Source organism: Pelodiscus sinensis, chromosome 9 (assembly GCF_052426305.1).
Source record: "Pelodiscus sinensis isolate ZL-2025 chromosome 9, ASM5242630v1, whole genome shotgun sequence".
NCBI classification, from domain to species: Eukaryota; Metazoa; Chordata; order Testudines; family Trionychidae; genus Pelodiscus; species Pelodiscus sinensis.
The window spans coordinates 20,721,995-20,746,679 of record NC_143060.1 but is presented as its reverse complement, the minus strand read 5'-3'; the positions used below and the strand labels follow the sequence as shown (position 1 = coordinate 20,746,679).

Here is a 24,685-nt window from a genome sequence, read left to right as displayed (position 1 = left end):
TGAGGCATGTGTGAATGTGTACCACCAATAGAAACACATAACCTAGTTGTGGGAACTCTGCTAATCAGCTACGTGGCATTTGAATTTCTCCTGAGCGGCCGCACAAGTGCTCAGCTTATAGGGAGCGCTGCATGTAAGATATAATTACATTTTTTTAAAGTTTCATTAACTCAGCTTAAATATGGAATCAACGCACAAGGACAAAACTGTTAACATTAGGACTATCCAAGGACAGGCTTCTGGTTCTGGGATTAGTGCTTCATATGTCCCCGTGAAAGATTCACTGCTGATACTCACAGGCAGTCTTCTACTCTCTGGCTGTGTCTAGACTGGCAAGTTTTTCCACAAAAGCAACTGCTTTTGCGGAAAAACTTGCCAGCTGTCTACACTGGCCGCTTGAATTTCCGCAAGAACACTGACTTCCTGCTGTCTGAAATCAGTGCTTCTTGAGGAAAAACTATGCTGCTCCCATTCGGGCAAAAGTCCTTTTGCGCAAAAATTTTGTGCAAAAGGGCCAGTGTAGACAGCTCAGATTTGTTTTGCGCAAAAAAGCCCCGATTGCGAAAATGGCAATCAGGGCTTTTTTGCGCAAAAGCGCGTCTACATTGGAATGGACGCTTTTCCGCAAAAGTGCTTTTTGCGGAAAAGCGTCCGTGCCAATCTAAACGTTCTTTTCCGCAAATGCTTTTAATGGAAAACTTTTCCATTAAAAGCATTTGCAGAAAATCATGCCAGTCTAGACGTAGACTCTGCGCCAGCTGTGGCTGGGCCATGTTTCTATAGCAGTGCGCTCAATCCAGTGGGGGTAGCAGAAATTTGTATCACTTGGCACGGACTACAGGACCTGATATAGGAATGAACTGATAGGCTCTGATAGGAGTCCATTTCAGCTCTCATCAGCTAAAAAATCATCACAACATGAAGTATGCAGGAGGTCAAGCCCATAGGACAAGGATGGATCCAACATTCCTCATGTGGCATGCATAAGACATACCCCTCATCTTAAAAAGTCAGTCATGCTATTAGTTAGAAGAGTTTTTTTCTGTTGTTCAGGTATATTTGTCAGAACACTAAGGATCCAATTCTGCAAAAAAGTACATTTAATGGCTCTACCATACAAGTCCCTCCCTCCCATAAATCAGTTACCATTCTCTTGCACAGCACAAGACACATATTTTATTACTCAGATTCTTACTATCGTCCAAATCCTGAGGTCCTTATACAGCTTTTACATAGTTCAGAATAAGTGTTTCTTGAGTAAGGGATATAAAAAAGTGTAAGAACCTCTGGGATGGCCCTGTTTTTTTTTTTTGTTTGTTTTTTTTTAAAGAATACAGAGTTTAAAAAGATGATGTAATGAAAGTAAATCACTATGAATCTCTCACAACCCCACACCTGCCCACACTATAGAAGGCCGTACAAGCTGCAAACGCAGGCTTTTTCCCAGCTGGATGATTCACTGAGAAATCAGCAAGAGGAGGGAAGCCCTTTTTTAGAACTGAAGACTGCTTTGATGCAGCAGCATTAAGCTAAGTAGTAGTGTGGAGCTGATCATGAAGTGCGAGACCAAAGAAACCAGTTTCAGTTCCAGAGATGCTCTTCAAAATGCCTGCCTTTGTTTGTCAAATGCGTCTTTGTTTGTAAGACATACCTGGTTATCCTGCCCAAGGGAAGATTACTGCCTCCATGTGTTTGAGGGTGCCATCTAGAACTAGTTTTTCAGCTCATAGCCCCTTTACTGTCTTTGTCTGACTGTAAGATCCATTCCTGATACAAGTTGAGGAGAGCAGTAGATCCTGGAACTGTGCCTTTAGTGTAGGTAGGGGTCAACTCTAGGATGTACGTATCTCCCTGGTTCTGATAATGAATGAATCTGTCAGTCAGACAGGGAAGAGTCCGCCCTGCATTAGAATTGCAGAATGGCTCCATGGCTACGCTCGGGAAGTCCCCCTGACATCACATAGCTCCCAGTTGCCATAGATGGCAGTTGACTTGATGGAATGACAGACTGCATGATGGGAGGAACACGTGTCAACGGTCTAATATAACACTCCACAGGTGTGGCTGAGGGGAAAACAGTTTTTATCAGTTGCTATGGAATCATGATCAGTTTGTATATCTACAGAGCCAGTGAGAAGAGAAATGAAGGCTATTTTTTGAAATAGATGTCATGAAATCAATCCTTGAAGAACTTCAGGAGTCAAAGGCTAAAAAGGTTTGCCTGAATATCTTATGTTACTCAATATAAAAATAAATCTAACCGTGCAACGTAACACGGGAGTCATTTTTCAACTGGAGTTCATCACAACTCATTTAGAGTTTGGTCTCATTTAGAGTTTGTTTTGTGTACATAGTAACAGAACGATCATATCGGAGGAAATGCAGCAGCTTATTTTAGCAGAAAATATGTAACTGAAATTGTAACAAGAGAAAGAAAGTATTGTGAAGCATGGAAACCTTGAAAAGAAACTTTTCTCTTATTGCCCCTAACTGCTAAAAGAAAACCTGATGTTCTTCTTTTAAAACGCGTCTGCCTCTAGGTTCTTGGCACAGGTTTACCATGGGAGGGCCAGCAATCTATTTAATGACTGCATTGACGTCAATAGCATAACTGAAATACTTACTAAGATGCATGATTCCAACTTTCAGGGGGAGGTGTGTTTCTAGGGTGTATTAACATGTGAAATGGATTCTTTCCGGGAATGAACTACACTTGAAGACCAGGAAATGAAGACTAAAATGTTAGCAGTATCTTTTGATTGTTAATTTTTTATGATGAAGATAATTTTTAAAGTTTAATATTTAATTTCTGGCAATATCAGAACTAGTTTACTCTTTTCACAGTTTACACTTCATCCAACTTCAGGCCTGCACAATTATCTCTATTGAATTTCGGATACAAAATTGAACAATTGCCTATAAATAGCCCCTGTTTTCTACTAACCTTTAAAATGTTTACCTTGTGTCTTTTAAAATTAGAATTTTATTTAAAAACAACCATTGTATTATTTTGAAAGAATTATTCTGGGTTGAAGGGACCTCTAGTGAGCCACAAAATCTAGCAAGGCTGATTTCAGTATTCATAACTCACAAATGTACTGGGCATTGCTTGGATCCTTAACTGTAGTAATTAAAAAAAAAAAAAGTAAAATGTACATGTTTTATTTAAAAGATGGGGCTCAGAGGGTGAGGGTGCACGAGGTGCAGGACTCAGGGCAGGGGGCTGAGCTTACCAGGGCCTCCTGTGGTGGTGAGGGTGGCACTGCTTTGGCGGCTGCACTCCCTGGCCAGCGGCTCCTCCTGGGATGCAGAATCTGTACTCCCCAGATGGTGGCTCCATTCAGGGGAGGAGGATGGTACTGCATGGGCCAGCTGTGGCCGCCAGCTAACCCCTCTAGCTGGTTGAGGCAGGTGGGGGGAAGAAAGGGTTCCATGGGCCACCCTGGCCTGCAAGGGTGTGGCCTCCAGCTAACCTCTCTAGCTGGTCAAGGGGGGGGTTGGGATTCCTTGGCCACCCTGGTCTGCAAGTGGTTAGTGGTTGAGCTGTGGCTCCTGTGAGGTATCTCCTCCGGGGGGGGGGGGGGGGGGGGGAGGGAGGGGAGGAGACAGGGCTGTGGTTTCCAGCTTCTCCTCAGAGGGGCATCTCATCTGGAAGGGATGTTGAGGGGCTGGGCTGCAGTTCCTGGCCTCTCTTGAGGAAGGGGGGGATCTCCTTGATGGGGGGGGGGCTGGCCTACACTGCTTAGTCCTAGGAGTGGTCTTGGGAGGATCGCGGTAGCAGGGCCAGGTGGGGGAGGGAGTGCTCCTCCCCATCCAGCAATGTTTGGGGCGGGGGGGCACTTTCCCAATTCAGTGGCTGGCAATGTGAAGCTGCAGCCCAGCTGGCCACTCTCTGGCTGGTACTCCTCCCCTCTGCTGTGGTCACTCTAAAGTATAGCTGTCCCTCCGATCATCCCTCTCCCTTTCCATGCTATGGAAAACAATCCCATTCGCACATCCCATTTTCCTGGTACAACGAAACCCTCACCTTGCTTTAAGTTAGGATAAGAGAAAGCTGCATATCAAATTTGGTGGTTCTAGCTCTTATAGTATAGGAGGAGTTCTTGACTCACTGTTAGGACACACAGACTCACAGAAAGACACACAAAATCTTTAAATTATACAGATATAGATTAGTTATTACTCTGATCCATATTTACGAATGACTCCTACAGATAGATGGACTCTGTCCAGTGCAAGTTTGAGAAATACCTCACCATTCAATTACTTTCTATTTAAATGCTCAGTCATGCATCAAGGTACATTTTACACTCACATAAAAATGAAATATTACAAGCTTTATGTTCAGGGCTCGACAAATAATGCAATCTACTTGCCCGTGGCGAGTAGACTGCAACCCGGAAGAGCCGGGTTCGGGCGATCTGGGCATGCGCAGATCGCCAGACAGCATGGCTGGCGAGCGGAGCTCGCGGCGGTTCGGCGAGCCCTGTTTATGTTCATATAAACTTTACATGTAAACTGTACATGGACCCCAATCCCCCACCCTGGGCTAAGTCCAGAGCCCCTCCCACACTCCAAGACCAGAGCCTGCACCCTAATCTCCTACCCCAGCCTGGTAAAAGTGAATGATGGGGGAGGACAGGGGAAGGAGTGAGCAGGGTGAGGCCTCAGAGAAGGGGTGGAGGAAGAAGGTGCAGGGCCTCAAAGAAGGGGCGGGAAGGAAGCCGGGCAAAGGTATTTGGGTTTGACATAGATCTTACATTGCACTTATATTGAAAAAATGATCTTGTGGTTAGAAAGGTTGGAAACCACTGAGGTAAAGGCACGTGAGAAGTGCAGACAAATGTGCAGATGTGCAGGAGAACAGTCCAGGGAACAGGCAAAATACCAATCTCTCACTCCTACCCCCAAAACTGGAATTTTAACACCACTTTAATCCTATGAGACTTGAAAAGCCTGTGTGTGACATATCACAAAATGCTAGAGCCCCTGAAGGCTAATGTTGCAAAGCATAACAGTCAGGTGTATTCTATTGCTCAGTATATAATTAATTGTTTGGAAACACCATAATTATTCAGAGTTGTAACCACCTAGGGCGTACTAGGTTGCTTGCTGTCAGGAAAAGTTTGTGCAAACCTCTTATAGCCCCAGGAGATACACAACACTGTATGACCCTTAGTATTATGCTGTGTTCCTATTAGCCATGTTGGACAATTTTAAAGCAATATTCTATAGAGTCATCCATCCTGCAAAAGCTGCTCAGATTACTTGCTGGAACATTGATCTTACACCTCAAACATTACACCCCTTCTCAACTGCTTATCTAGGAATGGCTTTCTCTTTTACAGTGTTGTTGTTCCTGACGGAAGAGTCTTCTCCTTTGCTGCATCTTCCATCAGAGACAACTGGCTCCTTACATATTATTTATATATATAAAAAAGTTTAGTAGCACCTTAAAGACAAACATGTAGGTGGTATTATGAGCTTTCGTGGGCACAACCCACTTTTGTGCCCACGAAAGCTCATGATACCATCTACATGTTTTGTTAGTCTTTAAGGTGCTACCAGATTATTTGTTGTTTTTTAAGTTTTTCCTATTATAGACTAACTCGGCTACCACTCTGAAGCTTTTTATTATTTATAGTGTTCCACAGATATACACAATCCCTCACGCACATATAAGATGTGGGCTCCTACACTACTTCAGACAAATAGAACATGAACGATACAAAAATCTGGCAGAAAATTCAGGTCAGACAGTTTTGGAGAGGAACACTAGATAGTGGAAAGCTGAGTGAAAAACACAGATGTTATGCAGAACCTTGAAGGAAGAAGAGGGAGGTTGTTCCGAGGAAGGCTGTTCCAAGTGTAGGTGTGGTATGGAAAAGAGCACGAAGTAGAGAGTGGGAATGGGCCCACACAAAGGGAGTAATTACCAGAAAGTATTGGGAGGAACAGAGGATCTGAGATGGAAACAAGAATAAATATGTAGGTGAAGGTGGAGCAGTGCCAAGCTGTGAGGAGAGAACAAGGAGCTTACGTTTAATGTAAAAACCAACGAAAGTGATATGAACAGTGGGGAAACAGTGGTGGGAAAAAAAGATAGATGGAAATAGGTGGTGGCAGAAGCTCTCCAGACTGTGGCCCTACCCCTACTCCACCTCTGCTCCGTCTCCCTCTTCTCTTCCCTCCCCCCTCACTGCTCACCCTTTTTAGCCAAATCCCTGAACTCAAATCTAGCAATTGACACTTGGAAAAAAAATCCCTTCTAAAATTTCTTCTAAAGAAAATGGAGCATGTGTCCCACTGCAAGCCAGATAGTGAAGACTGGACGTGGAGAGGGTACCTAATTAAAAGCACTAAATTTGGGAATAAAAAATTTCAGTAACAGGGTTTTTTAATATACCCTGAAGTTTGTCAGAGATTTATTAGCAAAAACCTTATAGTAAAAGCAAGTCAGCTATCCAGCTGAATACATTAAATATTATGGAATACATGATGCAGCTCTTCTCTATTTTATAGTAATCACTATTTCTAAGCTGATTTTATATTTTAATGTACTCTTAAGCCTTCATAAAGTAACCATTTCAGTTTACTACATATTTAATGCATTGAAACAAAAAAAATCAGTCAAAGTAGTTTAGTGTGTTTATAACAAAGTTCATTGCTTTTAGAAGGAAAACTAATTTATTTTGTGTGATCTCTATAACAATAGACATGTTTATGAAATTTCATCATATGTTTATGTTAAACATATGTTTCCAAATATTTTAGGCATAACAAAGGATTTTATATTCTTATTAAAGTATTGATTTTGATGGAGAGTTCTCTTAAAACTACAGGTTTGACCTCCCTAGTTCAGCACCCTCGGGACCTGACCAGTCCTGAATGGGAGAGTCTTTGACCCCTCTGTTGCTGGCCATTGGGTTCTGGGAGGTAGGAGGGTTTCCAGTTTCCCAGCCACCGACCACAGCTCCCATGCTCCCCTCACAGCTGCAGACTATGCTGTTGGCCCCAGCCACTGGGCTCCTGGCCACTGGCTCCCCAACTGCTAGCCCTCATTTCTCTGCCCCCCCCAGCCTGGCTCTCCTCCTGGCCACCTCTGCTCCTGGTGCCGGCCCCGCTACTGCTAAACTACCAGCCACCGGGCTCTCTGGTCCAGCAACAACCATGGTCCTCTGGGACAATGGATATTGCTGAACCAGAGAGTCCCGAACTAGAGTAGTTCAACCTGTAGTTCATCGAATAGTCAGACGTAAAGAAAGGAAAACTCATTTGTACAGCTATCTGGAAGAAAAGGAATGTCATCCCTTTAAGGGCTCTCTTAAGGTGGTGAAAGGACAAAGGTTATAGCAGGATGGACAAACAGAACAGAAAGACTTTGGAAGGAAGTTTTATATTAATTAAAATTAAATGTGTGTTTCAGATAAGGGTAGTTTTTTTTTAAGAATTTATTTTAAAAACCTATCTGTCTGAAGATCCAAACTTTTAAGGCTAAAGCTGAATACTGATTGTGCATCTAAAAATCGTTGATTTTTTAGACGTGCGATTTCATAATCTTCAGCAACAAATTAATGAAATATTTAAAGCAAATTTTAAACTAAGATTCTGTAAACATATTACAGTTAGAGAAATAAAATCCTTTGAATTGGTTAACCAGTTAAACGTTACATTTAGCCAGTTAACTGCTTAAATGGGATCCTTCAAGCACGGAGAAGGGGGGTGCTCCAGGCAGGCTGGGCTGGAGTGGCCCCCGCTCACCACGTGGAGTGACAGGCCTATGCAGGCTGGAGCAGTCCCCTGCCCATGTTGCATCATGCCATGGGATGCTCCAGCCAAGCTCGGCCCGCCACAGATGGGGGCTGCTTCCTCAGAGCCAGAGTAGCCCCCTCCCGCAGCACGGTAGGCCTGGCTGGGCTGGAGAGGCCCCTGCCTACAGCACAGCACAGGTGGGAGACTGTTCCAGCTCAACTAAGCCTGCTGCGCCATGGGCTAGTCCAGACAGGCTAGGCCCACTGTGCACAGGGGAATGCTCCAGCTGGCTGAGCTGCCAGTTAACCGGTAACTGGTAAGCATCACCTGGGTAACCGGTGACATCCCTAATTACAGTAATGCACAACTGTTTTTGTCAGTAAATTCAGAGACTGACAGTATATACCTCTGGATTAGCACATACTGGCTTCATCACTGCTTAATGGCTCTTTTCACTGACTTAGTGTTATGATATAGGTCAGGCAAGCTGGAAAGCTTTTCACTTGTAAGTTACTAGATCCACTCTGGAGGAAAACTCACCAAGCTGCAACAGCCACTGGGCTTCTGTGGGAGTCTGCTAGAATGGGCAGTATAGGGGTATAGAGTGAAGAGGCTGAGCACTAAGACTGGGGGAAGGCATTGCTTCCCCATGCCTCTTGTAGATGGAGATGGAAGAGGTGTGAGACTGGGAGGCTGAAAAGAAGGAGGTGTCTTGATTACCAGACAGCGGTCAAGATTTAATAAACTGGAGTCCAACAGGGTTGGAGAAGAACCAGAACACAGCCATGGCAGCCTAGAAAGGAGCCTAGAAGTTACCACAGTGGAAACACATTCAAGGAGTGTTCATTAGAGAGGGCCTTAGTGAGTTAAGTGTCCTTTATGAGGGAGGGAGGGAGGAAATGCTGAAGAACAAAGTTGGAGGACAGGAAGTAAATTGAGCGCACACAGCACATGGAAGTTGCTGAATGAGATGGAGTGGTTGCTTTGAGAGGCTGGAATATAAAGGAAACAAGAGAATGCTCAAAGTTTGAGGGAAACATGCTAATGGCTGATGATAAAAGAAAATAGGAGGAGGGACAGCAATAATACCCTGAGGTTCGAGTGGTGCTCTCCCTGGGCATTTAGCCATGGCCCTGCCTTCTCCCTGCTCTGTGTGATGGCTTGCACCCCTTTGGGACTAGCAAGGAGCAGAATCTCTGGAACCACTGTAGCACATACGTTAAAATTCACAACTTCTATTCCCCTGAGCGTGAGGAACGAGGCTGCATCTGATCCAAACACAAGGTGTCTAAGAGGCGAAGTCCTTGTATCTTCCCCCAGTTCAGCCATGCAGGAGTGAGGCACAATTTAGTCTTTACTGGCTACCTCAAGGAAATATCCAAAATCACTTATCAGTTTATTTTTAGGTGCAGAGATATATTTCTCACATTTAAATTCCAGGTAAAGTTTTGTCTCCTTCCCCATACCCTTCTGTATTTAGAAAAGCCGGCAACAATTCGTTATCCCCACTGATTTTTAAGACCTACACCACTGTAGACTGAATGAATGTGATAAAGTATGAAGCCCCTTACTTAATCCACTGGTGACGATTTTCTTCTCAGTTACCCTGGTGCAAACCACAAGGGAAACAAAGCACAGCATTTGGACTTTTGAAGGCGACGTTTTGTGTATGAAGGAAACAACACTGAGCCCAAAATAGACACAATAACCTGGTGTGATGGAATGAATAACCACACAGTGTGATGAACAAGTTCATGTGGCCTGAGAAGCCACTTAAATTGCAGGGCTGCATCTGGATGGCATCAGAAAAATAGGTGAGCAAACACTGGCAGAGGGGCTAGAGGAGAGACCAGGAACAGACCTAGGTGAGAGGCACCGGGGAGCTTTCCCTTAGGGCTGAGAGAAACCTGCGAAACTCAGAGCTGGGGTTAGGAGTCAGTCAAGACACTGTGGCCTACCTGAAGACCTGGCTAGAGGAAGAGCATGATACTCCCAAGCCAAGGGAGTGAAACTAACAAACCTGGGTCAGTGTTAGGATGATTTGAAGATGGAGGCAGACAGCAAACAAGAAGGCTACCAGCTGAATTCAGGTGGGCTGCAGATTCAGTTGTTTTGCTTTTTCTGCTTGACTTTAAGTGAAGGACTTTGAAACCTTGAATAATGCTGGACTCCATTACCTGGTTTGTCCAGGGGGCCAGGTCATACCAATGGCTGAAATAGGCAAAAGACACATGGGAAAACTGGGGCAGAGCTATTGTATGCCACATACAGACATCTGATGGTGATGGGGTGAGAGGGGAGAGACACACCTTGGTAATAAACTCGCAGCACCAAATTAGGTACCGTATATACTCGAGTATAAGTCGACCCGAATATAAGCCGAGGCACCTAATTTTACCCCAAAAAACTGGGGAAAAGTATTGACTCGAGTATAAGCCTAGGGTAGGAAATGAGGCAGCTACTGGTAAATGTAAAAAATGAAGATAGATACCGGGTCTAGCCCCGGAAGTCGGGGCGAAAGCTGCTCCGGTGCCCCTGGTCTGCTGGAGACCGTCTCCAGCAGACCAGGGGCACCGGGCGGTTCCCGCACTTCTGAGGCTTTGCCAGAGCAAAGCCTCAGAGGCGCGGGAACCCCGCGGCTGCGGCTTCAGTCCGGGAGCCTGTGGTCTGCTGGGGACGGTCCCCAGCAGACCACAGGCACCCAGATTGAAGCGGCAGCCGCGGCGGTTCCCCGCGCCCCTGAGGCTTTGCCAGAGCAAAGCCTCAGAGGCACGGGACCCCCCCGCTGCTGCCGCTTCAATCTGGGTGCTTGTGGTCTGCTGGGGTCCGTCCCCAGCAGACCACAGGCTCCCGGACTGAAGCCGCAGCCGCGGGGGGGTCCCGCGCCTCTGAGGCTTTGCCAGAGCAAAGCCTCAGAGGCGCGGGGAACCGCCGCTGCTGCCGCTTCAATCTGGGTGCCTGTGGTCTGCTGGGGACCGTCCCCAGCAGACCACAGGCTCCCGGACTGAAGCCGCAGCCGCGGGGGGGGGGGGTCCCGCGCCTCTGAGGCTTTGCCCGCCTCAGTTCTCGAGATGCTGACTCGAGTATAAGCCGAGGGGGGCATTTTTCAGCACAAAAACTGTGCTGAAAAACTCGGCTTATACTCGAGTATATACGGTATTTGTAACATTGAAAACAAGATAATTGCCAAAAATGCCAATGTATAGAATGCAGATGACATACTTCTACATCATTAACAAATACAATCGGGTACTGCTTGTATTAACCAGTATTGCACAGAAGGTTTGTTGTTTTAAACCAGGGGCGGGCAATAATTTTTGGTTGGGGGGGGGCACTACAAGATTTTGGAAAGTGCTCAAGGGCCACACTTTTCTGTGAAGGAGATGTGGGGTCTAGGGTGGAGGTTGGGTGCAGAAGGGCACATGGGGTAAGGGACTGGGGTGCAGGAGATGGTGTGAGATCTGAGAGGGAGTTTGGGTGAAGGAGGGGGTTGTGACCTGGGTCAGGGGGGATTGGGCGGTGGGATCAGGGAGGGACTATGAGTGCAGGAGAGGATTCTGGCCTGGGGGAGGAGTATAGGAGGGGGTATAGGTTCTGGGAGGGAGTTGTGACCTGGGGCAGGGGGGTGCAGAGATTTTGGATGGTGATCTGGAGGTGGGAGTTGGGGTGCAGGAGAGGCAGGGGTGCCAGAGGCAGGCTCTGACTGGGAGGCGCTTACCTAAGCCAGCAGCCCTGCAGCACCCCCAAGGCAGGCTGGGCTCCCTGCCTGTGGCAGCCCCAGAACACTTTAAACTGCAGGCTTGTTACCTCCATGTGGCCCTTATGTCCGGGAAGGGAAAGAGGCTTGTGCTGTCGCCATCCCCCAGGCCAATCTCTCAGCTCCTATTGGCTGGTTGTTTCCTGAGGATGAAACAACCAGCCGAGGATTGGCCTGCAGGCCAGGAGATCACATGAAGCTATTTTTGCTACAGTCACATATTTAATCGTTACACTTTTTATTTAATGTATAAAAAATTCTGTTTTTCCATGGTCTGAACAAAATAACAGGAAAAATCTGAGAGATTTGCTTAAGCTGATATCAAGGACAAAACACAGGATGTTCACCATGTGCTGCTTTTCGTTTTATGATTGTGGTTATAACGTTAAGAAAAGTGTGAAATTGACAGTGACATCACTTATTAGCGTTTCAGTGGTTTGTCTTTATAAAAGCTGTGGCTGGGCTTTTCATGGTCTACAGAAAAAAATAAACTGTGTAATTTAGGTTATAGTTTATTCATTCCACACTAGCCCAAAATCATCCTTGGTGCATTCCACATGTAAGGGGACTGTTACCCCTTACTAAAACTCTGTGGGAGTTTTTTGGTTTACCAGCTTCAGAAGGGGAAGGGTTCATGAGACTGACAGACCCCAGAGACAATGGAAAGCAGTCAACACTCCAGCTCAGCCTGACTGACAGGTTGTAAGTGGGGATTGTTCTGGCTCTCTCTGAGCAAACAGGGAGCTGAAAGAGCAGAGCGAGCTGTGTGCAGAAGAGGTCCTGCAAAGACAGAGAGCTGAGAGAGGAGTACAAGAAGAAGTCCTGCAGCAACAGAACCAGACACAGACAGGCCAAGCAGTGCAGACCCTGTGTTGAGCAGCAGACTGGCAGTGCTCAGAGAGCCAAAAGGAACAGAGAAGCAACACAAGGAGCTGGAACTGGCCAAGCAGCACAGCCTGCAGCTGGATGTGGTGAGCAACTGGGACCTGCAAAGTGTGGGGAAAGGCTCTGGACTGGGAGAGGGGTCTGGCCACTTTGAGATTGAGGCTGTGTGGTCACTGCCAGTGCAAGCGTGTCCAGCCTGCAGCCCCTTGCAGCACATCCAGGGCTTCTAAGGAAGAGACTGTGGACTGTCCTTACACTCTGCAGACTGCTGTGTTGATGTCCCTGTGCTACAGAGCAGGGCTGTGTGTTCTCATTTAACCATTCTCATTGTTTCTTATTCTATTCTCTTTAATCAGTTGATGTTTAATAAATTGTATTTGCTTTGAACCTTATGAAGTGATCACTGGGCCAAGAAGGCCTGCAGTGTAAAGAGAGCACCTCGGAGTGGGGACACCCTAACTCCTGTCCCTAGCGACTACAAGGTCGGGGATTAAGCCCCAGGAAACCTGGGCCCATCCTTGTTGGGGTTTCAAGGGCTCTGCTACTCAGGAGAGTGAAGGGGGAGCCCTCAGGATCAGGGAGCCGTGGGGTAAAGGAAGTGGGAGCGGGTACTCAGATCCTTTCGCTGTTTCATTTCACCGGGGTGGTATAGAAGCCAGGAAAGTTCCTCACAATAGCGGGATCATTCCCCCGCTTACACACAGGAACACAACTGGGACGATGAGTTTGGACCTTTATTTTAAACAGTTGCCAAATCTTGCAAACTTCCAGTTTTAGCAAACAACTGGCACATTATGTCCAGTGTAAATGCTAAATGTAATCTCTCTCCCACCATGTACCTCCAGGATAACTCCATGAATTTATACTAGTTTGCTTTAACCCATGCATTTTGAACTTTCATAACAGGATACAAATCACGCTGGTAATGACAAATGAAAGGAAATGAGTGTGAGCTGTTCATACTGACGTCAATTGATTGTGCTGAATCCATGAATCAAGGTATGACAATGGCAGATCTATAAGAAACACCTAAGCTTAAAAACTTACATACACATTTTGATATAAAATTACATTTTTCATCTATAAGGATGATGAGGCACAGGCTAAATGCAGGCAGAATTCTTAACAGCTTCCTTCTGTGAAACATTCAGGAGATATAGGAAATGCAGCTAACACTTCATCTGAAGCATTCAGATAGGGAACTCTCTTCCCCATTTCATAGCTTTCAAATTATATGCCTATTCAGGCAAAAAACGTGACCACTTTGCAGGGCTATCCTTAGGACTTATGGGGCTCTGTGTGGTACTATTAAACTGGTGCCCCATGTCCAAAGGAAGCCCTGGGGTGGGGGTGGGTGATAATTTTGTAGAGATGTGATTTTATAATCTTCAGCAACACACTAATACAATATTTCGAGCAAATTTTAAACTAAGGTCCTGCAGTATCAGCTTCTGCAGCCACCTGTCACTGTGACCTCTTTAAGTTGGACTCATGAGGTTCCAAGTCTCAGAGGGAACCTCACTGTTAGTGCAGGTTGAGCTCTGTCTTCCAGGAAAACACTATCCCAGAGCAGGCATAAGCATCTAAGTTCTGAGGTAGTCACTTAAAAACACAAAAGATTCTCTATGGGTCCTAATCAGCTCTGTCTTTAAACACTGGAGAGGGGCAGGTCAAATAGTATTTGTGATTCTTCGACAGATCATCAAGCAAAACACCTACCCCACCTTCTCTTTCCACCCTGGCATTTCAATTGAGGGAGACACCCTCAATCAGGACACCCTAACCACAGCTCTGCTGCCTTTTATCACACAATAAGGATAACAATACACTACTGGGCAATCCAATGACTTGTAATCCAACACCAGCCAAAATGAATCACTTGGGCAACACACTGATGTAATTAGTTAACAATGAGGGGTACTGGGGAAATTAGGGGTGGAGTGTACATTCTCTTAGGTGCAGTGTAGGAAATCTCTGGCTATGTAGTAGCCATCAATGGTATGATGAAAGACAAGCAGACAGCATGGGCAGCAAAGTGGGAACACTAATTGCTGTTCACTTTTAGTGCAGCAATTAAATGAGATCACAATTTAGGCTGGTTTTGGGGGTATGCAACGTGCCTGTGAGGAATAAAGGACACTCCAGGCCCTATTCTGCTCCTTTTAGTTAGGCATCTCTCTGACTAAAACATGTGAGTAGCACTTCTAAATTAGTCAACACTCTCCATTCCAGTGCCATTCCTTTATACTTACTTCCACATGAAGTATGGAGAGGCTACAAGTCCAGGGAACAATTTAACTCAAAAATCAAAATGTGGCTAAAGTACAAGTGTAGCCTCCTAGATGCCCGATCCTAGGATGATAAAGATGAGCCACTTAGTCAAAGATTAGATGGTGCTGAATTATATATTGTGGCCATCGACACTGGACCACGTTAATTAGTGAGTGCAATTAACACTAAGGGTATGTCTATACTTGCACCCTCTTTTGAGAGAGGGATGCAAATGAAGACATTTGAAATTGCAAATGAAGCCGGGATTTAAATATCCCGTGTTTTATTTGCATATTAGCATTATGACGCTATTTCAAAATAGCGTTATTTCGAAATATCAGGCACTGTTAAGACACGGTTATTTCGAGAGAAAACCCTTCTCTTGAAATAACCCTTATTCCTCATACAGGCTACGTCTAGACTACACGCCTTTTTCAAAAGAGGCTTTTTCAAAAGATACTTTTGAAAAAGCGTCTAGACTACAATCAGTACTTTTGAAAAAGCAAGCAGGCAGTCTGGATGCTCTCTTTCGATAAAACACAGTTTGCATTACATAGCCCCTTTCTTCAAAAGAGCACTTTCGAAAAAAGGCGTTATTCCTCATAAAACGAGGTTTTCTGCAGTTGACAAAACTGCCACGTTCTTTCAATTTACTGTTGACAAGAATGCGGCAGCAGTCTAGACACGGGAAGTTTTTTCGTAAAAAGGCCACTTTTTTCGAAAAAACCCTGTAGTCTAGACACACCCACAATGAGGTTTACCAGTTATTTCAAGAGAAGGGTTTTCTCTCAAAATAACCGTGTCTTAACAACGTCTATTATTTCGAAACATCACTATTTTGAAATAGCGCCATAATGCAAATATGCAAATGAAGCACGGGATATTTAAATCCCGGCTTCATTTGCAATTTTGAATGTCTTCATTGGGCATCCCTCTCTCGAAAGAGGGTGCAAGTGTAGACATAAGAGTAGCTGGAGCATCAAAGTTAAGAGTTGCACCAGACTGGAAGGTGGGACACATCTATCAGAGGTTTGAACCTACCTAAGGCAATGAGGGATTGCTGTCCTACTGGAGTGTCACAGGATGGGAAGGAAGAATGGCTCTGGAGGATCGTAGAGCAGTTAAGAAAGAGAGGGGATTATCAGATGGTCAGAGGAAATGATAAAAGGGAGGGAAGAGACAGACTGAAACTTAATTTAGCTTGGATAACACTGGAGTAGTATTAAAATAAGGGGAAGAGCATAAATGTGGGTGAAGTCTTGCCAACCATTCTGTGTCCTTGCATACATAAAAGTTAATGAAAGATTACAGAATCAGTTTCTGGACCTGGCCAACCTGTTTGACTTGGATGACTTCATGTAGACAGTTCCACACAGATGTCTTGGGAACTAACATAATGCTAGTGTAAATTTCTCCCCCACTCTACTCTTTCTGTCTCTTGTGGCTTAAAGCCAGAATGTATGTCTGCAAATCTTTGTATGAGGTACAAAGTTCTGGCATGGAAACCAACTACAATCTAGTGAAGACTCCCAACTAAAAAATGCCGCCCTAAATATACTATTTAATTTACTTACCTAATCTCTAGCCTATCTTTACTTCACTTGCTTGATTAGAGATTGACAGTGAGGGTTAAATTGGTAAAACCTCTCGCATAAGCACTAAGCAACATGGGATGAATGCCTGGCCCCACACTGAAATCAATGGCAAAGCTCCACTTGACTTCAGCAGGGCCAGGATTTCACCCACAGAGATAACATGGGAAACATGGTGAATAAATCAGCTGGATACCATCCTAGTCTATGAGCCATCTGAGAGGAGAATTAATCCTCCTCTCTCTAAACCTGGTACTTTAAATTGCACTTTTATCTGTCAGTGTCTGAGACCTTCCTTCTGCGTGTCAATGCTGTTGTTCCTTCTTGTCAGGTTGATGCTGGGACCTCCTGACAGTATGGCTACGTCTACACTGGCCACAATTTCCGGAAAAGGGATGCAAATCAGGTAAGTCAGGATAGGGAAATCCGCGGGGGATTTAAATATTCCCCGCAGATTTAAATAAACATGTCCGCCGCTTTTTTTCCAGCTTGGAAAAAAGCCGGAAAAAAAGCGTCTAGACTGGCGCGATCCTCCAGAATAAAGCCCTTTTCCGGAGGATCTCTTATTCCTACTTCAATAACTACTTTGAAGTAGGAATAAGAGATCCTCCGGAAAAGGGCTTTATTCCGGAGGATCGCGCCAGTCTAGACGCTTTTTTTCCGGCTTTTCCCCAAGCCGGAAAAAAAGTGGCTAACACGTTTATTTAAATCCGCAGGGATATTTAAATCCCCCACGGATTTCCCTATCCTGACTTACCTGATTTGCATCCCTTTTCCGGAAATTGTGGCCAGTGTAGACGTAGCATATCAGTGTGGACATCTTCAATATATAGGTCTATAGGGCCTGATATTCTATTCAGTTCACAGAGGGATTGCTTAAGGCCCAGAGTGGTATTTGAACAAAGCTACAGTACGTCACTAAGTTCTTTGCCAAACTTAATCTAAAACTGAATTTAGCAAAGAGCCCTAAGAATTCTGTTACACCATGGGTGGCACTGTGGATTTCTTACCTGTGGATAACCACATCATTTCCCATCTGCAGCTCAAAAATATTTCCTAAACGTACCCACAATCAGTGTTCTCTGTAAGCTATGCTTTTGGGTGGCCACCCAGGAGGGATTCAAATGCCAGCCAGCTGATTAGCAGAGCACCCACAGCTGCCCAGTTAGCAGCATGAGTTCCCTGTCATATACCCCTCATTTTTCCCTCCAGCACATCCCTCTTACTGTTGCCCTTGGTTCACAGAGGCTCAGACTTCTGGCCACTGTTGGTTGTTGTGCCATTGTTCACTCCACTACCCTATAACCAATGGCCCTGCGCCACCAGCTTCTGCTCCCACCTGCCACTAAGACCTCTGCAAGTTGGTCTCTCAGAGGTGCCAAGTGTCCAAGTCCATGTTTCCCATGTGTTTCTATTGGTGGTGCACATCATAAAATTTATTCTGTACATGGATGGAAAATAATTAGAGGGAATATTGCTCATCATCATGTTTTATGTAAACTATACAAGAGTATGTCCTATATTTTCTTTGAGGGTCTCATGCCATCTTAGCCTGGAACTTGTGGTAAGACTTTCACTGAGTTCAAGTGATCAGGGGATTGGGCCCTACATGCTCATCTGCTTCAAATTTAATTAAACACTAAAGAGGCGCATAATTTGCCTTCACTGCCCTATTGTTATAAAATTAAATTCCATAAACTGATGATAAAATACATGTCACTTTCATCACATGGATAAAGTACCACAATATGCTTTTATGTCTAGTATAAACTATCTGAATGTAAGACAAATGTAGTAGTACAGTAAACTTCTCATAATCCGGCATCTTTAGGACCCAGGGGGTGCCGGATTATCAGATATACCGGACTATCGGAAGGGGGGGGGCTATGAGGCGTCTGGGTGAGGAGGGGGGGATGCCACCCCAGACCCCTCATAGCCCCCCCTTCCGATAGTCCAGCTCTGCCCCAGGCGTCCCTGATTCAGCCGCTGCTGGTCAGTTTCAGCAGCGGCCGAATCGGGGACGCCTGCAGCAGAGCAGCTGGGGCGCTGCCGGGTTGGTCCGGTAGCGCCGACCCTTGGCGCCGCGAGACCAACCCGGCAGCACCCCAGCTGCTCTGCCCCAGGTGTCCCCAAGTCAGCCGCTGCTGAAACTGATCAGGAGCTGCCTCCAGGAAGCCCGAGGCAGAGCTGCTCTGCCCCGGGCTTCATGGAGTCAGCCGCTGATCAGTTTCAGCAGCGGCTGAATCGGGATGCCTGGGACAAAGCAGCTGGGGCGCTGCCGCGTTGGTCCGTGCAGCACCGCACCTCGGTGCTATGGGGACCAACCTGGCAGCCCCCCAGCTGCTCTATCCCAGGTGTACCCAAGTCAGCCGCTGCTGAAACTGATCAGGGGCTGATTCCAGGAAGCCGGGGCAGAGCAGCTCTGCTTCAGGCTTCCTGGAGTTAGCCGCTGATCAGTATCAGCAGCGGCTGAATCGGGGACAGCTGGGGTGCTGCCGGGTCGGTCCCTCAGCCCTGAGGGGCGACGCTACGGGACCTACCCGGCAGCACTCCAGCTGCTCTGCCCCCAGCTTACCCGATTCAGCCGCTGGTCAGTTTTAGCAGCGGCTGAATCAGGGAAGCTGGGGGCAGAGCAGCTCCAATGGTCCAGCTGCCCGGAGCACTTCTGGGTTCCTGATGGTACTGGACCATCAGGAGTGCCGGACCATCAGATGCCGGACCATCGGAGTTTTACTGTATCAGTATTACCCACTCCAAGCATTCAAAAATCATGAGAGGATTAAAAATAATAAATGTTGGAGCTCTTTTCATTTGTCTTCTGGGTTTTCTACAGAACCAGAAATGTTTTTTCTTTTTTTTTTTTTTTAAAAGCAGAGACTCATAAAAATCACATGAGTCAAAGAGCTGAGTTTTTGGAAAAATGCCTAATCATGAGGCTCATGATAAAAGCTCAAGAGCTGGCAACAGTGAAAATTCCTATAAGAACATAAGAATGGCCGTACTGGGTCAGACCAAAGGTCCATCTAGCCCACTATCCTGTCTGTTGACAGTGGCCAGCGCCAGGTGCCCCAGAGGGGGTGGACCGAAGACAATGATCAAGCGATTTGTCTCGTGCCATCCGTCTCCAGCCTCTGACAAACAGAGGCCAGGGACACCATTCCTACCAATGGCTAATAGCCTTTTATGGACCTAACCTCCATGAATTTATCTAGCTTTAAACTCTGTTATAGTTCTAGCCTTCACAGCCTCCTCTGGCAAGGAGTTCCGCAGGCTGACTATGCACTGTGTGAAGAAGAACTTTCGCTTATTAGTTTTAAACCTGCTACCCATTAATTTCATTTGGTGTCCTCTAGTTCTTCTATTATGGGAACTAATAACTTTTCTTTATTCACCCTTTATTCACTCATAATTGTATATACCTCTATCATATTCCCCCTCAGTCTCCTCTCTTCTAAACTCAAAAGTCCCAGTTGCTTTAGCCTCTCCTCATATGGGACCTGTTCCAAACCCCTGATCATTTTAGTTGCCCTCTTCTGAACCTTTTCCAAAGCCAAAATATCTTTTTTGAGGTGAGGAGACCACATCTGTACACAGTACTCAAGATGTGGGCGTACCATAGTTTTATACAGGAGCAGAAAGATATTCTGTGTCTTATTTTCTATCCCTTTCTTAATAACTCCTAACATTCTATTTGCCTTTTTGACTGCCGCAGCACACATTGTGGACGTTTTCAGAGAACTATTCACGATATCTCCAAGATCTCTTTCCTGATTTGTCGTAGCCAAATTAGTCCCCATCTTATTATATGTATAGTTTTGGTTATTTTTTCCAATGTGCATTACTTTACACTTATCCACATTAAACTTCATTTGCCATTTTGTTGCCCAATCACTGGGGGTATGTCTACACTACCCTCCTAGTTCGAACTAGGAGGGTAATGTAGGCATACCGCCCTTGCAAATGAAGCCCGGGATTTGAATTTCCTGGGCTTCATTTGCATAAGCGGGGAGCCGCCATTTTTAAAACCCTGCTGGTTCGAACCCCGTGCAGCGCGGCTACACGGGGCTCGAACTAGGTAGTTCGGTGTACCGGTAGTTCGGAATAGGAAGCCTAGTCCGAACTACCTAGTTCGAGCCCCGTGTAGCCGCGCTGCACGGGGTTCGAACCAGCGGGGTTTTAAAAATGGCGGCTCCCCGCTTATGCAAATGAAGCCCGGGAAATTCAAATCCCGGGCTTCATTTGCAAGTGCGGTATGCCTACATTACCCCGCTAGTTCGAACTAGCGGGGTAGTGTAGACATACCCAGAGTTTGGTGAGATTTTTTGAAGTTCTTCACAGTCTGCTTCTGCCTTGACTATCTTAAACAGTTTAGTATCATCCGCAAACTTTACTACCTCACTGCTTACCCCTTTTTCTAGATAATTTATGAATAAGTTGAATAGGATTGGTCCTAGGACTGACTCTTTGGGGACACCACTGGTTACTCCATTCTGAAAATTTACCATTTATTCCTATCCCTTGGTTTCCTGTCTTTTAACCAGTTCTCAATCCATGAAAGGACCTTCCCTCTTATCTCATGACAATGTAATTTACACATTTATAAATTCTGTGTAAATACAGAAATAGGGTTCTATAGAAAATTACTCTTAATATATGCAGAACTGAACAGAGAATGATATCTTTACTGTAAGATTCTATGGGTGGCATACAAAAAAATCTATGACAAGGTTATCATTCTCTGTTAAATTACAGAGGACTTTCCCGTAAGGAATAGGAGACAAAAATCCCAGATTTAGTTCCTCTTAATTCTATCTGAATGTTGTGAATATGACAGTGAGTAATGAGGAATTTAAGAACATATTAGGCAATGTTCATATTGCATTAGAGGCTTTCACATTCACATTCAATTTTTTTACTAATCTGCCAGAAAAATCTCCAATATAATAAGTATTTAGGGCTGCCAGGCATCCGGTTTTGAACCAGACAGTCCGGTATTTGAGCTTTCGGTCTGAGAAACTTCTAGGTAAGTAAGTTTTATTATTATCATGAGTATTATTATCATGAGTTGCATGAGCCAGGCAGTCCGCAACTATGCAGTGGGTGGGGAGGAGGGGGCGAGGCGGAATGGAATCCCCGGGGCCAGACTCGCCCGTGCACTCTGCTGGAACTGTGCGTACCCCAGGAACTGCGTGAGCCTGGGCCAGCCCTGCTTCCCACCAGACGGTTCGGCCCCATTCCCCTCCTAGCCATCTCTGCTCCCCCCAACCCCCTCCTGGCCAGCCCTGCTCCCTCCAACCCCCTCCCAACCAGCCCTGCTTCCTGCCAGCTGGTTCCTTCCTCTGATCTCCCCCTCCCAGCCCTGCTCCCCTCAACTACCTCTCAGCCAGCCCTACTCCCCACTGGCCGGTTCCCCCCTGCTCTTGGCCAGCCCCGCTCCCACCCAACCCAATCCCGGCCAGCCCTGCTTCCCACCAGCCGTCCCCCCCGCCCAATCTCCCCTGGCTAGTCCCGCTCCCCATCTGAGATCAAGTGTGTCCGGTATTTTTTTGAAATCATCTGGTAACCCTATAAGTACTTCTATATCAAAATATAGGTCATAGTAAGAAAAAGCAAATATTTACGGTAGCTATTAATCCAGCTGCCAGTTAATTATACCCAATATGAAAATCACCCTTTTGCAGTCACTGCTTGCACATAATTCATGAAAATGAGAAGACACAATTTTATGAATTGATATTTTTTCACATTCACATCTGTTTACAGGTAGGAAATTAAGCATCTTATGCTGCAAGGGATGTCCCTGCTCTGTAGGTGCACCTCCATGCCACTGCTTAGGTTGAAAAGATGGAGTGGGAGGGGACGGGAAATATAAACAAAGCCCTCCTTTACCTATGTTCCATTGCTCTCTGGTCACCACCCACAATGACTGCTCCCGCCCTCAGCCTCCCTTTGCAGTTTTTCTTTTCCCCTAAAGCAGACACCATACACTCCTCTCCTATCTGGTCCCAGCAGAGACTCTGGTAGAACAGGTGCTGAACTATTGCTTGGATATCACTTTGCTCTGTGTGAGCTCTGACTGGTATGCTCCTCTTGGAAACTTGTCTCAATATTACTCCCCTCCATGATCAAAGAGAACCCCAAATCTCTCTGCCTTGGTCTCTGGGGGGGTGGGGAGGTGGGAGGAAATTTGCACCTATGCAGGGGGGAGTGGTGAGCAAGTCTGAATGATGTGGTACACTTGGAGGGAGCAGATAGGGTATAGTATATGACAGGAATGCCCGTGAAAGAAAAAGCAAAGGAGGCACTGATAGGGAAGGAGAGCAAGAAAGGCAGAGAGATTGGGAAAGAAACAAAACCTGGGAAAGATGGAAATATATAAAGGAAATTTTTCCCAGAGGAAAATAGGAAGACAAAAAAAGGAAGATTCACCAAGAAAAAGGTGGAGGAAAAGGGAAAGAGGCAGAACATACATACATAAAGGGGAGCAAGTGAATTTAAAAACATGATCAGAGAAATATTAATGGGAAAATGTTAAATAAACCTATAAAACTTGGGGGGGGGGATTCAAGAGATGGATTAGTGGGGGAGGGGAGAAGTGTGAACACAAAATGCCTCAGGTCAGCTTGACAGTAACTGCTAACTGAAACTTTTTGCTAATATAGACCGTTACTCTACAGTAAGAAGGTGTCGTGCTGCAGTGCTCAATAACAATTACTGACACCAGCAAATGGGGCATCCATCTTCCAAAAGTCATGAATCATTGTGCCCATGAAACTTCTATACTATTCTCTAAGTCTGAACAGTGTTTTAAGGTAATTAGGACAATAAACTACATATATTTGAATAAGAATTAATTGCATCCCCTGCCATGTGCTGTCTCTCGTTGTCAGTGAACAAAGATTTTTTTTAAAACATTCCAGAACATCCTACTGAAGACAATAGGAAGTTTGCCTGAAAAAGGTCTTCAGAATTTATCTTTTCATTTTAGCTCTTAAGCACTTCCAATAGAAACAAACTGAAATTAAAAGAAATGCTAAAAAAAAAAAAGCAACTATGTCTGAACCTGTTTAAGATTGGTCATATAGGGCCTGTCCAGCATAGGAATTCCTAAGGATAGGAATTTCTGTAGCCATGGCTGACCCAAAATTGTAATGTTCTTCTTGCATATAAATGGCAAAAATAAAAACAAGAATATATATTTAAAACGAGCCTGTTTACATATACCTAGTTTACAACGAGAGAGGAGAATCAGGCAAGATAACTGATAAAATATTGATTATTTATTTAAATATTTTTACCCCGCCTTTCTATTTAAAATATTCAAAGCGGCTTACAAAAAAAAATAATACAAATATATATAAAAATTTAAAATATGAGACCCCAGAGAGACATAACTAGCTAAAAATATAGAGAGAGGAGGAACACACATATACAAACTCAAATATTAATAAAAGCACGAATAAAAAGGGTGGCTTTAGCCTGACGCCAAAACAACGCTAGCGTTGTCGCCATGCAAATATCCCAAGGAAGAGAATTCGACAGCCTGGGAGCAAAAACTAAGAATGCCCTGTTCCACATAAATGTTAATTTTATCTCCACAAGTGGGGGAACACGAAGCAAAGCCTCCCCAGCTGACCTCAATCCCTGGGCAGGTTCATATAAGAGATAACAGTTTTTTAACAGTATGATAGATAACAAAGGATGCTTTCAAGTGACTAAAAATCAAACTCATACCTTGCAGGCTAACTTTGGAGACTGGTGGCTGACTTGTTGCTGGAGACCTCCTGTGGAGGAATGAAGAATAAAACATTTATACAGTATCATCATTAAAAACAATGCAGTTTGCCTACTCTTTTAATGCAAAATACCTTTCATGCTCACAAAAATCCCAAACCACTGCAAAGTGAAATTAGTGGTTGATGAACAATTTGAAATCTTCAGAGGGGTAGTGGAGTTAGTTTGTAACAGGAAAAACTTAAAAAACAACAAATAGTCTAGTAGCACCTTAAAGACTAACAAAACATCCACGCATCTCATGCCTTTTGGCTGCACATACATAACATATGAAAAGAACATACACCAGTCAGCTACAAAAAGATCAGTACCATCATCCTGTTAACTAAGAAATGTCCTGAATGTTAGCAAATTGGGGGGAGTCTCTCAACCAAATGAGGGTTATCGAACTCCTGAATAAAGGGTTGTCTCCCTGGAAATGCAAGCATTATATGGTTTTAAAGATCACTTTCCACACCTGAAACTTCACCTGGACGCAAATAAGGAGACAGTGCTCCTAGCAGAATGCACGCCCTGAAGCTAAAAACAGAAGTGAACTAGTTCATTCAGCTACAGTTGTAAGCTTCACACTCCCCAAGTACTAGGACACTTTACTGTAAGCCAATCTGCAGGTCACAATGATCTAGGCATCTCT

At 45.0% G+C, this 24,685-nt stretch overlaps 1 protein-coding gene across 4 annotated transcripts in view; it reads right to left on the bottom strand.

Moving 5' to 3' along the window:
* The window catches only part of PDE4B (phosphodiesterase 4B), a 413,469-nt gene that overhangs the window by 69,496 nt on the left and 319,288 nt on the right, over positions 1-24,685 (bottom strand). For 3 of the 4 annotated variants that reach the window (XM_075936176.2, XM_075936177.2, XM_075936178.2), the window contains one exon: positions 23,992-24,041. In XM_075936176.2, coding sequence (XP_075792291.1) covers positions 23,992-24,041 — 50 coding nt within the window. Of the gene's footprint in view, positions 1-1,651; positions 1,860-23,991; positions 24,042-24,685 lie in introns of those variants that run through there. The other variant, XM_075936179.2, reaches the window with a different exon arrangement.